Consider the following 16,507-nt stretch of genomic DNA (forward strand, 5'->3'; position numbering starts at 1 on the left):
TGTTAGTGGGATTTGAACATGAAATTACGGGTCTGCTAGTCAATGCCTTTTTCATCGAGCAAAACCTCGTTGGTTTTTTGTTTACATTACTAGACATGTCGACTAATTTGTAATCGGTGTCGGTGTGAGTCTTATCAGCAATCACATTATTAAATACTGAAAAATCCTTCAATGGGAGCGACTGTCATTACTTGTTATAAACATGCCATTAAAGATTGGGTTTATCTGATGAATTTGTTGGCGTAAGTAAGTATTTCCCACGAGGGGGAGGCGGCCATGCTGGACCATCGCAATCAAGTGAGCCAAAGCTTGTACAAGACAAATTAAGAAGCTGGACCGGACCAGAGGACCTGGTATTGGTAAATAAAATTCAAAACACAAGAAAGCAGGATGAGCACTCCATCTTGGTTTGGATGTTCCAGCTTCAAAACGATGACGTACGTGCATGATGCATATGTGTGAATCTCAACGGAAGTGAATTGAAATGTGGGATTTTAAATCAATATTATGTTTTAACATCGTGATTTTCATTTAAATATGAAATTTCACACGAAAACATTGCAACTTATTGATACGTACAATGCATTGAAATGACGTGTTCAAAAGACATATCTAATTACAAGACAAGGACTATTCAAAAAGGACTAAATAGTGATGAGTTTTTCCACGTGCAGAAATCAATGCATATGCAGCAGTACTATTTAGAAAATAGAAAATTCTGTGTAGGAAGATTTGTGTGATCACTGCGAAGAACATAAACTTATTCTGGCAAACATGGACGGACAAATGAATAATCACAATACAAATGTTATGTCTTGGACTTTGAAACGATAGGAAAGCGTGTCTAATAATGACAATATAAGGACTATTCAAAAGACAAAGTAAACTGAAACAACTCGATCAAGATATACATAAGTTTTGGGGGGAAAGATCTCTATATAAACCCCACAACCAAAGCTTAATTCCTACAACCTACAACGCCTTCCTCTTGAGATTCTTGAAATTTCAAATTAATCTCTCTCTCTCTCTCTCTCTCTCTCTCTCTCTCTCTCTCTCTCTCTCTCTCTCTCTCTCTCTCTCTCTCTCTCTCTCTGTGAGTTTTCATTCTAAACTAAGTCTTGTGCGTAACCTTCACTTGTATCACTAATGGAGAAAACAAGATCATCCCTTCACTCTCCCACAAATGGAAGTCTCATTACTGTTCTTAGTATTGATGGAGGTGGAATAAGAGGGATTATCCCAGGAACCATCCTCAACTTCTTAGAGTCTGAGCTTCAGGTAAAATAATGATCAAACTAGAACTTTCAATAAATACACGTGTTATAATATAAATGAATTTGTCACGCCATCACGTGGTGTTACACCTAGCGAGCATGTTTGCTCCACTTCTCATAATTTGTTGGTGTTTCTCATTTTTTTCAAAATAAAAAATAATAAAAAATCTAATGCGACTAACTTTTCGCTTTACTTGTTCGGTATATGCAGAAACTGGATGGTCAGGATGCAAGGCTGGCAGATTATTTTGATGTGATTACAGGGACTAGTACAGGTGGCCTTGTGACAGCCATGCTTACTACCCCAAATGAAAATAACCGTCCCTTGTATGCTGCTAAAGATATCAACCCTTTTTATCTCGAAAACTGCCCTAAAATCTTCCCCCAATCCAGGTATGGTTAATTCTTCATTGATTTTTGTACTACAACATTCATATACATAATGGTTCACGATAATTAATTTTCATCCATGTACATCAGTTCTCCACTCGCCGATGTCGCAGAGAATTTGGAAAGTTTAAGGAGACCAAAATATGATGGAAAGTATTTACATAAAATGTTGAAGGAAAAATTAGGAGACAAACATTTGCGCGACACATTAACTAATGTTGTAATCCCAACTTTTGATATAAAGCGACTGCAACCAGTTATCTTCTCCAGCTATCAGGTTTGTTTATTAATTATCTCTTAATTAAAACACATGCATATATTTACATAATTTAATTCTAATGGTGATCTTTTTATGAACATTTCTTGATTTTGTATATATATGTTTGTCATGATTTTAGTTGAAAAAGAAACCCAGCTTAGATGCTTTGCTTTCGGATATATGTATTGGAACTTCAGCAGCCCCATACTATCTTCCAACCTATCAATTTAAATCCACAAATTCAAATGGTGAATCAAGAGAATTCAATCTCACCGACGGTGGAGTTGCTGCCAATAACCCGGTATACATTGATCAAATTGCAAAAACCTAATTTGCATAATCTGAATTATTTCATATATATGATCATCATTAATATGTGTGTATTATTATTATTATTTTTTACTAGGCCTTGGTTGCTATGAGCGAAGTGACAAAACAAATCCACAAGGGCAACCCTGACTTCCTGCCTATGGGTGAAAATGAACAGTTGTATGGGCGGTTCCTAGTCATATCACTAGGGACTGGTACAACGTCTGACGAGAAGTATGACGCCAATGAAGCGGCTGAGTGGGGTGCTTTCGGGTGGCTTATCGGATCCGATTTTTCGGCTCCACTGGTGGATATATTTACCCACGCAGGTAGTGACATGGTTGATTTCCACCTTGCTACAATTTTTCAAGCCCTTCAGTCTCATGACAATTACCTTCGAATTCAGGTAACATAAGAATATGCAATAAAGTTGAGATAAATATCACTAGACCAAATGACCATTTTATATGCACACACAAAAATGTATTACGTAGACAAACTAAGTGCACAAATACTCGGAAATGAATATGCAGGATGATACGCTAAGTGGAACACTGGCTTCTGTGGATATTGCCACAGAACAAAACTTGAATGATTTGGTAAAAGTTGGAGAGGCATTGTTGAAGAAACCGGTTTCGAGAGTGAATTTTGATACCAATAAATCCAAGCCTGTTCGTCCTGAGGTTACAAATGCAGAGGCTCTTGTGAGGTATTTGCTCTATTATATATTATGATTAAGTTGTAGCATGATCATGTAAATTCAATAAATTGACATGCTAATGACTTTTGTTTTGTTAATTAATTTGCATGTAGGATAGCGAGCGTTCTCTCTAAGGAGAGGGCTCAGAGGAGCAAGGTCGTTCATGAAAGGACATGATCAGCAGCACCACCAAAGAAATAATATGCTGCCCTCATACGTATATATATAATTCCTTTTAATTATGTTTAATCTTCAAGAAAAATAAAAGGCCATCAAAGTCATGATGAAATGCTACGTCAATACATTTTTTTTTCTTCATGTAATTCAGTACTGAAATTATTTTCTCCCAATGTAAGCGAGAAATTGTTTAATTTATTTTTCTCCCAATAAATACCAATTAACAGGTTGGTTGTGATGTAATCAGCAGTATATATATATATATATATGTTCCTTCATATTCTTTATTTATTTGGCTAAGTATTACGCACCAGAGTTTTTCTTTTTCTTTTTGAAGCATTGCAATGAACTTCGAAACAAATTAAATATATATCCCACGTTGTAAATTGATTGATTAAACACTAAGTAAACAAATTAAACAAGTATTTTGAACCACTTATGTCCCACTAATTAAACAAGTTAATATGACTGATTATGATAGGTCTTGACTATGGAGCACTTTTGATTGAATTAATTTATCACATATTTTTCTTATCAAAATTAAGAAAAAGAAGCATCTTCATTTGAGGGAGCCTCCTCATACTTATGAAACCATCCCTGTAGTAGCAGAGACTTTAGGCTTCAAGTGATGCATATAAAACAATTGAAAAAAAAACCTAGATCAACTAACAACCTAAACTCATTGCCGAATAAAACACGTACGTATTTTATCCATACTTTTCTTGTTCCGTATTTTACTACCTATACATAACCAGTAAGGGTTGGCTATATAGGTCGGCTTTAGAGTTAATTAATATTATGTCTGGGGATTAATTATTAATTTAGGATTGCCCAAAAGTTTCGATAGATTTAAACTTTTGATCATTGTCATACTTATCATCAAGATATTCAACATGTTTTTTCCTCTTTTTTTTTCTTCTTATAAGAAAAAAAACATCAAGGCTGGATAGAAATCTGTACAAATTTCAAGCCCAATTTCTGAAAAACTGACCACTAAAAGTGAATAAATAAACACATTCCCCTGCCCATTTGGTTGACAAAATACATACAATACAATTTTAATTTTATCATATATGTATTATTAATAGCATTATATATAGTCGTAAAGGAAGTTGGAGAAATAAAATTTGCTAGAGACTTTTATTTTTCGATTGGATTTATTGTATAATTTACAGAGTTGAAAGAGTCGAGACAAAGGGTAAAACTGGATTTTGGTATATTTGATGTCCGGCCAAGCGATGCATAAAGAGTCAATTGATTACAGTTTGGGTTTGAACCAAAAAATAAGAAGTCCATATCCGTGAGAACTTTCTTTTCCTTCGACCAAAAAAGTTTTTCAGGAGAGATTCTTATGAAATTTCCTAACTTATATGGTAATTGCGAGACACTCTCTCTCGGTGTTTTTTTTCTTCTTCTTTTTTCTTTAATATATTTTTGAGAGAAAAATATTAGCTAGGGAATGGGTCACTTCACTTCACTCCTGAAGTTTCCATGGTGTTTACTGTTTTGGAAGACTTGAGTTGGGACTGATTGTGAAAGGTCTTGACCCAGTCTCAATGATTCACATATATTTAAATTATATCTCAACATAAAGAAAAAGAAGCATCTTCATTTCATTTGAAGGAACCTCTCCTCCTCATACTTATCAAAGCTAGCATGTAAATCAATTGCCAAAACACCTATATAATATACCAGCATCCTGTTTATCAATTTGCTTAAACAACAGTCTAGAACAATCTAATACATTACGGAAGGTTTTAGCAATTGATGACGCTTTGAGTCACCAAATTTATTCACAAAACAAATAATATTTTACTTGTTAAGGTTTAAAAGGGGTCCAAATTTGAATCAACGAGACTTTGTCTTCGATGAATAAATTTTGGTGTCTCCATATAGCAGTACGCGTATGTAATATGTTGAATATTATTGTAAATAGTACTCGGGTAAGATTCAGTAATTAGGTCGAAGCATTTAATCAATTATGTCCACACGAATGCAGTGTTTAATTAGAAAAGTCTGACAGTAGCTCATTGATTGATAAACTATATAAAATTTTATCATGTGTATAAAATATATATACTCGTGACTAAGTTGGTGAATATTAAGATTCACAAATATAGTAAAAGTACAAGCAGGTAAACGTTAATTAAGATGCTCCTGTTGAATTCTTCTCAGCTAAACTAGTACTCAAAGTCAAGTAATGTGTTCGGAATTACACCTAGTTATCTAGGGCATATGACTTTTTGACAACATCATTTCTTGTTGTTTAAGAAAGCCGCGTACATATAATATTGGCAATTTTTTCTCAAAATTGACTTGGCTTCTGTTTATCAATTTGCTTAAACAACAGATTACGGTAGGTTTAAGCAATTCATGATGCTTTGAGTCGCCAAATTTATTCACGAAGCAAATAATACTATTTTACTTGATAAGGTTTAAAATGGGTCCAAATTTGAATCAACGGGACTTTATCTTTGATGAATAAATTTTGGTGTCTCCATATATGTCGAATATTATTGTGAATTTGTTTTCAGATAATCAATCACGTCCACACGAATGCAGTGTTTAATTCTGACAGAAGTGGTCCAACTTAAAACTTGTTATAACGACATGCATACAGATTTGGGGTCAAAGTTGGAAGGGGAAAAGATCTCTATATAAGGCATAGCTAGGTGCTCAAGGTTACTAAACTCAATTAATCCCATCATCATCAGCCTTCTTTTAGTGTTCAAGCTTTATTCTCTCTGCAGTTCTATTCATTAGTTCATACTAAATAAGCACTCTTCCTTCCGAGTACCTCTCCTATACCTTTCCTGTGTTGTGCATCATTCGGTATGCCTTGTCTTTCATCTCAAATGGAGAGAGCAAGATCATTTCTTCAGTCTCCCACTTACGGGAACATCGTCACCGTTCTGAGCATTGATGGAGGTGGAATTAGAGGGATTATTCCCGGAACTATACTCAAGTTCCTAGAATCCGAGCTTCAGGTAATTAAGCATATATATTAAAACCCATAATTTAACTTTAATTAATAATGTTTATCTTGCTAATTTATTTTCACTTGAACTTTGCCACATATGCAGAAGCTGGATGGTGAAGAAGCAAGGCTTGCAGATTACTTTGATGTGATTGCAGGGACTAGCACTGGCGGGCTTGTGACTGCCATGCTTACTACCCCAGATGAAAATAATCGACCCTTGTTTGCTGCTAAAGACATTAATGATTTTTATCTCGAACACTGTCCTAAAATCTTCCCCCAAGACAGGTATCTAACAAGCTATTTAACATCGATCTTAACTTCAACTCAATGTCATTAATCTTGTACATGTAAATCAATTATTAGTATAATTAATCTTAGCTTGAACACCTTTTTCTTTTTTAATATTATACATATATAGTGGCTAACAATCACATATATTTTTCTTGTGCAGCAACTATACATTGATTGGTGAGGCCATGGACATGGTAAAAGCTGTGTCAGGACCAAAGTATGATGGAAAGTATTTACATAAGATAGTGAAGGAAATATTAGGAGACATACGATTAAGTGACACGTTAACAAACGTTATAATCCCAACTTTTGATATAAAGCGGCTCCAACCAATGGTCTTCTCCAGCTATGAGGTTTGTTTTCATATCTTTAAATATATATGTGTGTGTGTGTATATATATATATGTTTGTTTTGTTAAATCTAATATAGTTACATGTTTGGTTTTGTGTTTTGATGGTGATTATAGGAGAAAAAGAACACTAGCATAAATGCTTTACTGTCGGATATATGCATTGGGACTTCAGCAGCCCCAACCTATCTCCCAGCGCACCATTTTGAAACAAAAACTTCCACTGGTGAATCAAGAGATTTCGATCTCATTGATGGTGGCGTTGCTGCTAACAACCCGGTATATATATAATTAAATTATGACCTTGATCTATAAAACACCATGCAATTTCAAAAGCTTATTTCGCTCTCGTTCATTGTATTGTTGTTTTTCCTTATCAGGCTTTGGTTGCTATAAGCGAAGTGACAAAAGAAATCCACCAGGGAAATTCTGACTTCTTTGCTATAAGGTCAACTGAGTATGGTCGGTTCTTAGTGATATCGTTGGGTACTGGTTCAGCAAAATCTGAAGAGAAATATGATGCCGATGATGCAGCTAAATGGGGTCTTTTGGGATGGTTGACGAAAGGGGGTTCCTCTCCATTGGTAGATGTATTTACTCAAGCAAGTAGTGACATGGTCGATTTCCACCTTGCTACTGTTTTTCAAGCTCTTGACTCTGAGAAAAATTACCTCCGAATTCAGGTATTTGGGATATATTTACTGCCATACTATGAATCTATACCATAATCAATGATCCAAACTCACAGTAAAAATCGATAATTAACGGGTTGAAGTGAAAATATATATGGTGCAGGATGATACATTGGAGAAAACAGTATCTTCAGTGGATATTGCTACGCAAGAAAACTTGAATAACCTTGTAAAAGTTGGAGAGGAATTGTTGAAGAAACCAGTTTCGAGGGTGAATTTGCAAACTGGTATCTATGAGCCTGCTCATCAGGATACAAATGAAGAAGCTCTCGTAAGGTATGTATATTTGATTACTCACCAATCTAATATGGTTTTTTGGCATGATCATAAATATGTTATATTGATTAAACATTACTAATCACAATTAATTTTCTTAATTAATCTGCACGCATGTAGGGTGGCGCAAATTCTGTCCAGGGAAAGGAAGGTCCGTGAAATGAGATCACCACATGGAAAGGCCGTAGCTGCCAGCAACTCCAACTGATGGTGAAATTAGTGCTAATAATTAATTCATTATTGTTCATATTGTAATTTAATTATTTTCTCCCAATAAATACCAACCAGCATGTTGGTTGTGATCAGCAGTATTTACTTCATTCTTTATTTGAGTTAGAAATCAAAGTATTTTAATTTTATTATTCTTTTCTCCTTTTCTCTTGCCAGTTTCTTGCCACACTTACTTAAAACAAAAAAAACAGAAAAAGACCAACAAAAAAAGAATTCAAAAGAAAAGAAAAAGTCAATCTTTTGACGGGTCCATATGAAAAGAGAGACAAAATTCAACCAGGAATTGGACTCTATCTGATAATTTAAACAATGATTAAGCTTTTGCTTTGTGGACTTGTTGGTAACAATCATAATCCAACTTCTTATGACAACATGCTTTTTGGTGAAGAAAAAGTTGAGGTTTCTGTTTCGACAACAAGAATTGGGAGCTATTGAATGGAACAATTAATTAGGAAACATGGGGACACCTTGACATTATTGTTTTGAGCTGATAGCTTTTAGCTTTACAGCTGAAGATGAGGTTAATTCCTAGTATTAGCCTATTGGGTACATAATTTCCTTCACTTTTGTTTTAACCTTGGTGTAATTGTTTGATTAGTATTTGATGAAAACATAGGCTTATTAATGTGGCCACCATATGAACTTTCCATGGTTTTAAGTGCCATTTTCACATAAAGGGTTTAACAACCCTTTGTGATTATTGCGCTACCGTATTTGTAATAACTTTATCTCTATTTATATTGGCTCTTGTGGCTGACGGTCCTTTGTGCTTGAATTATAAATACAATCTATCGTCTTTATCTTTAAAAAAACATAACTCAATGTCATATTGTTTTACCTTTTTTGGTTGGGCAATCGCTACAAATTTAACTAGTTTGATTGCTTTTAATGAAAATGAAATTTGGGTGTGTTAACTTGATCCTATATGGTCTTCCATTGAAATAAGGGCCAGGCTTTCTCACTTTTGGCAAATTTCACATATAGCCATTTCAGTTTGGTAACATGTCCTAGTTCACCATGGCTTCAACTTTAAGTGTAAATTTGAAAACTACAGATGAGGCACCAAATGTAGGAAGAACGAAAGAAACGGATGAAGTGAAGGGTCTTCAATGGAATAAGTAAGCGTTGCAACATCAAAGGGGGGTTTGAACTTTTGTTAAAACGTCTAATGCTTTCTTTTTAGCTTTGTCTTTACCCCATAGGATATAAAGCAATTTCTCCATTTCTAATAAGCCGAGAGGCCACTATCAAATAAACAGGTCAGTTTGGACATCAAGTCGAGTAAGAATGACACACACCAACGCTAGTTTTGTAGATATCTTTTAGTCCCCGCGGTTTACAAACCAACACTCAACAAAAACTTTTAACTCCAACATGAGCATCTTTTTGTTGGTGAGATTTTAGTTTGATTAGGAGATTTATTTCTTATTTTATTATAATTTTATTTATTTATTTATTGTATAAATTTTGTGTAATTAGGAGTTTATTTGTTTCTTTGTATAACCCTATTACACACTTGTATTATAAATACTTCCTTTTGGAGAATGAAAATGTATCAGAAATATTCTAACACATATTGTTTGACTTGGCATTTGAGCCGACTTTTTGGTGACCTGTGTGTTGTGCCTACCTATATTCTAGCCCCATATTTTTTGTTCCTACTTGTGCCGTGTGTGCCCTCTTGGGTTTGTGTGTTGTGTTGTAGTGTTCGTGCCGCTACTGAGTTTGTGCCGTTCTAGTGTTCGTGCATCTGCTATATTTGTGCATCTGCTGTTATCTGTTGAGTTTCTGCTGCAATCATGGGTGATAACTCCATTGTGGGTGATATTGCTGCTGCTTCTGCAAATTTGTGTGTACTCTATTCCATGTATTGGGTCTAACACTTGAATAATTGACACTGGTACTACTGATCATATGGCTTATGATGCTAAATTTTTTGATGAATTGTCTAATAACAGTCGTGACTTATACATAACTAGTGCTAATGGCTTGCCGTTTCCAATTATTGGTGAGGGCACAATCTCTCTCACTCCTACTATGTCATTGTCTCGTGCGTTACTAGTTCCCAATATCCATTGTAACTTGTTATATGTTGGTAAATTACTTGATAAACTTAATGCTTCTGCTACTTTCTATCGCACACATTGCTCTTTTCAGGATCTCAAGACTCACGAGACGATTAGGCATGATAAACGGATATGAGGTTATATTATTTGACATTGCCTACTTCACCAGTTCGTGATCGTGTCGTTAATACTGTTGAAAGTTGCAGTGTCAAAGACAAACAATAAATTTGGTTATGGCATCGTCGCTTCGGACACCCATTGTTTGACTACCTTAAGTGTCTGTTTTCATCTTTATTCCGCTCTTGTGATGAGTCCATTTTTAAGTGTGAGACATGTATTTTGGCTAAGAGCCAGTGCATTGTGTTTCCTTGAAGTGATAGTAAAGCTGCAAAGCCTTTTGATTTAGTGCATTCTGATGTGAGGAGCCCAACTTGCGTTATTTTGAACGGATTTCGTTGGTTCATCACATTTATTAATGATTATACCTGACTCACTTAGGTTTTCTTGCTGAAAATAAACATGTTGTTGTTTCCATCCTTCCAGAGTTTTGTACTATGATGTTTACTCAGTTTCAAGTTCGGGTCAAAGTATTCCGGACTGATAACAGATGAGAAAATGTGAATAATACTTTTGCTGTTTCTTCCATGCTCAAGGTATTATTCACCAAATGACAACCTCTTTTACCCCTCAACAAAATGATGTGTCTGAAAGGAAGAACTGACAATTGCTTGAAATTGCCTGCTAACTCATATTAGATATGTCTGTTCCCCATCATCTTTGGGGGCATGATGTTCTGTCTGCTGCCTATTTGATTAATCGTACTCCTAGCCAAGTTGTTGATTTCAAGACTCCGCATGATGGGTTTGGCGACCATGTTTCCCATGTCTTCATCTCCAAGTTGCCCCATAAAGTTTTCGGATGTGTTGCCTATGTTCATGTTTACTCTCATCGACCGAGTAAACTTGATCATTGTGCTTTGCATTGTGTCTTTATTGGATACTACTCAGAAGGGTTATAAGTGTTATCATTCTCCTACCCAGAAGGTGCATGTTACTTTGGACGTAACTTTCCATGAAGAAGTGTCATATTATGTTTTTCCCTCTTCTCTAATTCAGGGGGAGAATGAGGAGTGAATTTGAGAGTCTTAGATTGGAAGATCTTGGACTTGATGACCAAAATATTGTATATGAAGATGTTGCTCTCGAGAAGCAAATGACCGATAGCTCTACAGAAGGGGATCGGTCTCCAAGGTCTAGAGGTGAAGATATTGCTCTCAGTGAAGAAACGATCGGTCTACACTCTGGAAACGATCGGTCGCCTATCGCTGAAGTTGAAGAAAATGCTCTCTGTGATGAAACAATTGGTCGACATTCAAGAACTGACTAGTCGCCCGTGGTTGAAGAATGTGATAGTGATTCTTGTGACTCTTGGGTAGATGAGTTCAATGCAAGACCTCCTTCTGCCGTGCCATTGCTCCAGTCAAGTCTTGATAATGGGCCAAGTGAGGTAATCTCTTATGAATCATCTATGCTAAGTTATCAGTTGCCCCCCGTACCATTCGTGGGAAATCTAAAGTACAATACTCACCCTATATACATGCTAAATCGAAATATCTCATAGCCACTATGTGTCAACTCATTGCTTATCTAAGTTATATGCATCATATTTATGTTAATTATCTAGCGTATGTGTGCCAACTAAACTGCAGGATGCTCTTTCTGACCAGAAATTCGTGGATGCCATGAATGTTAAAATGGAAGCTTTGAATAAGAATGAAACTTGAGATTTAGTCCATTTGCCAAGAGGGAAGAAAGCTATTGGGTACAAATGAGTGTTTAAAATAATTTTTAGGGTGTGATGGAAACATATTTAATATAATATATAAGTGAAAGTGCTTTCCCTTTTATCAAACACTTTAACAGAAAAATTATTTCAACATAATGCCATTTTTAGTCATTATACACAGCTCATATCACTTTTACAAAAAAAATTACCGAACATTTAGAAACTAATTGTTGTATCAACAACACTTTTAACAAAAAGTTTACGAAACGCCAAACTGTTTTCTCTCATAGCTAATTTGAATCGATTATTTTCACAGCATAGCAAAGCCAAACTTACCCCAAAAGTGAATAAATTAACACATTCCCATGCCCATTTGATTGACAAAATACATACAATACAATTTTAATTTTATCATATGTATTATTAATATCATTATATATAGTCGCAAAAGGAAGTTGGAGAAATTAAATTTGCTGAAGACTTTTATTTTTCGATTGGGTTTATCTAACCGGATCCCATATTGTATAATTTACAGAGTTGAAAGAGTCGAGACAAAGGAAAAAACTGATGGTATAAAGAATATTGAAGAAATTTCTTACATTCCGTAAATGAGAAAAGTCCATATACATGAGAACTTTCTTGCAGGAGAGAGTCTTACGAAATTTCCTTGCTTCTAGTAATTGCTTTTTTTCCCACTAGAACTGTCTTCTCGGTGTCTTTTTTGGTCTTCTTCTTGTTTCTTTAAAATTTCCCAAAAGTGCTCACCCACAAATACTGATTGTGAAAGGTCTTGACCCAGTCTCAATGATTCACATATATTTAAATTATATCTCAACATAAAGAAAAAGAAGCATCTTCATTTCATTTGAAGGAACCTCTCCTCCTCATACTTATCAAAGCTAGCATGTAAATCAATTGCCAAAACACCTATATAATACCAGCTATATAGTTGAATAATAATTAAGCTAAACCTTTGTATCACCCAATATTATTTTATTAAACTCTTCTGGGCCTTTTGACGATTCTCCATGGAAGTGGTGGAATTTAATTAATGTTAAATACCACTTTGCACCCCTAATCTGTTGCTAATTCTTACGTAAGGGTTGGCTATCTGGGTCGGCTTTAGAGTAATTAGGTCTGGAGCACTACCCCTATGTAATTTTGGGAATTATTTATATACTACCATATTTTCATGTGATATATATATATATATTCTCTCATGAGGATGTTTGCACGTTACTACTGTGCTGATGTTATTGTAAATAGGGATGAAAGCAGAAAGAGGTAGTAGAAACTACACGGTGTACGTCCGCACGGTAATAACGCCCGAACGTCCGCATGGGAGAATTTCTCTCTCTATATATAGTTTTTAGGACATTGGTCAAAAGTCTAGACGCATTTAAACTTTGATCACCATTATACTTATCATCAATCTTTTTTAGATGCTTGTTCATCAAGATATTCAACAACAAAAATTTCCCTTTTTTTAATAATGGCTTCATAGAAATCCCTACAAATTTCAGGCCTAATTTTTCAACAATTGAGGTTGACCAATAAAACAATACTGATCAAAGTTAAAATATATAGCAGTACGCATGACACAATAGTGTTTAATTAGAAAAGTCTGACAGAAGTGGTCCAACTTAAAACTTGTTATAGCGACATGCATAGATTTGGGGTCAAAGTTGGAAGGGGAAAAGATCTCTATATAAGGCATAGCTAGGTGCTCAAGGTTACTAAACTCAATTAATCCCATCATCATCAGCCTTCTTTTAGTGTTCAAGCTTTATTCTCTCTGCAGTTCTATTCATTAGTTCATACTAAATAAGCACTCTTCCTTCCGAGTACCTTTCCTGTGTTGTGCATCATTCGGTATGCCTTCTCTTTCATCTCAAATGGAGAGAGCAAGATCATTTCTTCAGTCTCCCACTTACGGGAACATCGTCACTGTTCTGAGCATTGATGGAGGTGGAATTAGAGGGATTATTCCCGGAACTATACTCAAATTCCTAGAATCCGAGCTTCAGGTAATTAAGCATATATATTAAAACCCATAATTTAACTTTAATTAATAATGTTTATCTTGCTAATTTATTTTCACTTGAACTTTGCCACATATGCAGAAGCTGGATGGTGAAGAAGCAAGGCTTGCAGATTACTTTGATGTGATTGCAGGGACTAGCACTGGCGGGCTTGTGACTGCCATGCTTACTACCCCAGATGAAAATAATCGACCCTTGTTTGCTGCTAAAGACATTAATGATTTTTATCTCGAACACTGTCCTAAAATCTTCCCCCAAGACAGGTATCTAACAAGCTATTTAACATCGATCTTAACTTCAACTCAATGTCATTAATCTTGTACATGTAAATCAATTATTAGTATAATTAATCTTAGCTTGAACACCTTTTTCTTTTTTAATATTATACATATATAGTGGCTAACAATCACATATATTTTTCTTGTGCAGCAACTATACATTGATTGGTGAGGCCATGGACATGGTAAAAGCTGTGTCAGGACCAAAGTATGATGGAAAGTATTTACATAAGATAGTGAAGGAAATATTAGGAGACATACGATTAAGTGACACGTTAACAAACGTTATAATCCCAACTTTTGATATAAAGCGGCTCCAACCAATGGTCTTCTCCAGCTATGAGGTTTGTTTTCATATCTTTAAATATATATGTGTGTGTGTGTGTGTATATATATATATATGTTTGTTTTGTTAAATCTAATATAGTTACATGTTTGGTTTTGTGTTTTGATGGTGATTATAGGAGAAAAAGAACACTAGCATAAATGCTTTACTGTCGGATATATGCATTGGGACTTCAGCAGCCCCAACCTATCTCCCAGCGCACCATTTTGAAACAAAAACTTCCACTGGTGAATCAAGAGATTTCGATCTCATTGATGGTGGCGTTGCTGCTAACAACCCGGTATATATATAATTAAATTATGACCTTGATCTATAAAACACCATGCAATTTCAAAAGCTTATTTACCTCTCGTTCATTATATTGTTGTTTTTTCTTATCAGGCTTTGGTTGCTATAAGCGAAGTGACAAAAGAAATCCACCAGGGAAATTCTGACTTCTTTGCTATAAGGTCAACTGAGTATGGTCGGTTCTTAGTGATATCGTTGGGTACTGGTTCAGCAAAATCTGAAGAGAAATATAATGCCGATGATGCAGCTAAATGGGGTCTTTTGGGATGGTTGACGAAAGGGGGTTCCACTCCATTGGTAGATGTATTTACTCAAGCAAGTAGTGACATGGTCGATTTCCACCTTGCTACTGTTTTTCGAGCTCTTGACTGTGAGAAAAATTACCTCCGAATTCAGGTATTTGGGATATATTTACTGCCATACTATGAATCTATACCATAATCAATGATCCAAACTCACAGTAAAAATCGATAATTAACGGGTTGAAGTGAAAATATATATGGTGCAGGATGATACATTGGAGAAAACAGTATCTTCAGTGGATATTGCTACGCAAGAAAACTTGAATAACCTTGTAAAAGTTGGAGAGGAATTGTTGAAGAAACCAGTTTCGAGGGTGAATTTGCAAACTGGTATCTATGAGCCTGCTCATCAGGATACAAATGAAGAAGCTCTCGTAAGGTATGTATATTTGATTACTCACCAATCTAATATGGTTTTTTGGCATGATCATAAATATGTTATATTGATTAAACATTACTAATCACAATTAATTTTCTTAATTAATCTGCACGTATATATGTAGGGTGGCGCAAATTCTGTCCAGGGAAAGGGAGGTCCGTGAACTGAGATCACCACATGGAAAGGCTGTAACTGACAGCAACTCCAACTGATGATCACATATTGCTAATCTCGCACTTATTATTCCCTCTAATTAGAAATTTTTTTTAATTAAAATAAAGCACTAAATAAATAAATAACCATATGGTGAAATTAGTGCTAATAATTAATTCATTATTGTTCATATTGTAATTTAGTACCAACCAGCATGTTGGCTGTGATCAGATGTATTTACTTCATTCTTTATTTGAGTTAGAAATCAAAGTATTTTAATTTTATTTTGCTAGTTTCCCCACATCCAATTAATTAAGACCTGAAAACCAAAAGAAAAAAAATGAAGAAGAAAAAAGTTGAAACAGTACGGCTATAATGTTATGTAAGACAGAAAAAGGGGGGAAATTGGATTTTGGTATACGATTTTCGAGTAAAACATAAATTTCCTTTTTCTCAGCTTTTTTGTGTGTTTTGTTTCTTTGGTTTGGTTCCTTGCCACACTTATTTACAACAAAAAACCAAAAAAAGAAAAAAAATACCAAAAAAAGAAAAGAAAGTCAATCTTTTGACGGGTCCATATGAACAGAGACAAATAAATTAATTAAAAAGTCTCTATTTGATAATTTAAACAATGATTAAGTGGACTTGTTGGTAACAATCATAATCCAAGTTGACTATTAACTGGAAGAAAAAAATTCATGGTTTCTGGGTCTCAGACTCAGACCACAAAACAAAAATGACCAAATGGTCAATATGCATGCTCCCTCCAACTGCTTTCAATATCTACTTCACAAGAATTTTCAAACCCTTTCTTTCAGGATTGAATTTTATTCGCGACTGGTCAGGGCATAAAATAAACCATAAAATGAGATGCTAATTGAGTATGGGGAGATTCATTATTATACTCAATATAGGAGTCCAAATTATAAAAAAACTTTA

The 16,507-nt window shown here is 34.9% G+C and overlaps 3 protein-coding genes across 3 annotated transcripts; all 3 read left to right on the plus strand.

Annotated features, from left to right (window-relative positions):
• LOC18789443 (patatin-like protein 2) lies at positions 958-3,370 on the plus strand. Its single transcript, XM_007227307.2, has 7 exons — positions 958-1,278; positions 1,486-1,667; positions 1,755-1,941; positions 2,063-2,224; positions 2,330-2,638; positions 2,766-2,941; positions 3,046-3,370. The coding sequence occupies exons 1-7, from the start codon at positions 1,147-1,149 to the stop codon at positions 3,107-3,109; spliced, it is 1,212 nt and encodes a 403-aa protein (XP_007227369.1). The 5' UTR covers positions 958-1,146; the 3' UTR covers positions 3,110-3,370.
• On the plus strand, positions 5,817-8,057 carry LOC18793710 (patatin-like protein 2). The gene is made up of 7 exons (XM_007226862.2): positions 5,817-6,096; positions 6,193-6,374; positions 6,541-6,733; positions 6,848-7,009; positions 7,111-7,413; positions 7,526-7,698; positions 7,819-8,057. Exons 1-7 carry the CDS (start codon positions 5,944-5,946, stop codon positions 7,904-7,906), a joined length of 1,254 nt encoding a protein of 417 aa, XP_007226924.2. The 5' UTR covers positions 5,817-5,943; the 3' UTR covers positions 7,907-8,057.
• LOC18793271 (patatin-like protein 2) lies at positions 13,514-15,852 on the plus strand. The gene is made up of 7 exons (XM_007227127.2): positions 13,514-13,807; positions 13,904-14,085; positions 14,252-14,444; positions 14,565-14,726; positions 14,828-15,130; positions 15,243-15,415; positions 15,540-15,852. Exons 1-7 carry the CDS (start codon positions 13,655-13,657, stop codon positions 15,625-15,627), a joined length of 1,254 nt encoding a protein of 417 aa, XP_007227189.2. The 5' UTR covers positions 13,514-13,654; the 3' UTR covers positions 15,628-15,852.

The sequence above is a fragment of the Prunus persica genome, chromosome G1 (assembly GCF_000346465.2).
Source record: "Prunus persica cultivar Lovell chromosome G1, Prunus_persica_NCBIv2, whole genome shotgun sequence".
In the NCBI taxonomy this organism is placed as follows: domain Eukaryota; kingdom Viridiplantae; phylum Streptophyta; class Magnoliopsida; order Rosales; family Rosaceae; genus Prunus; species Prunus persica.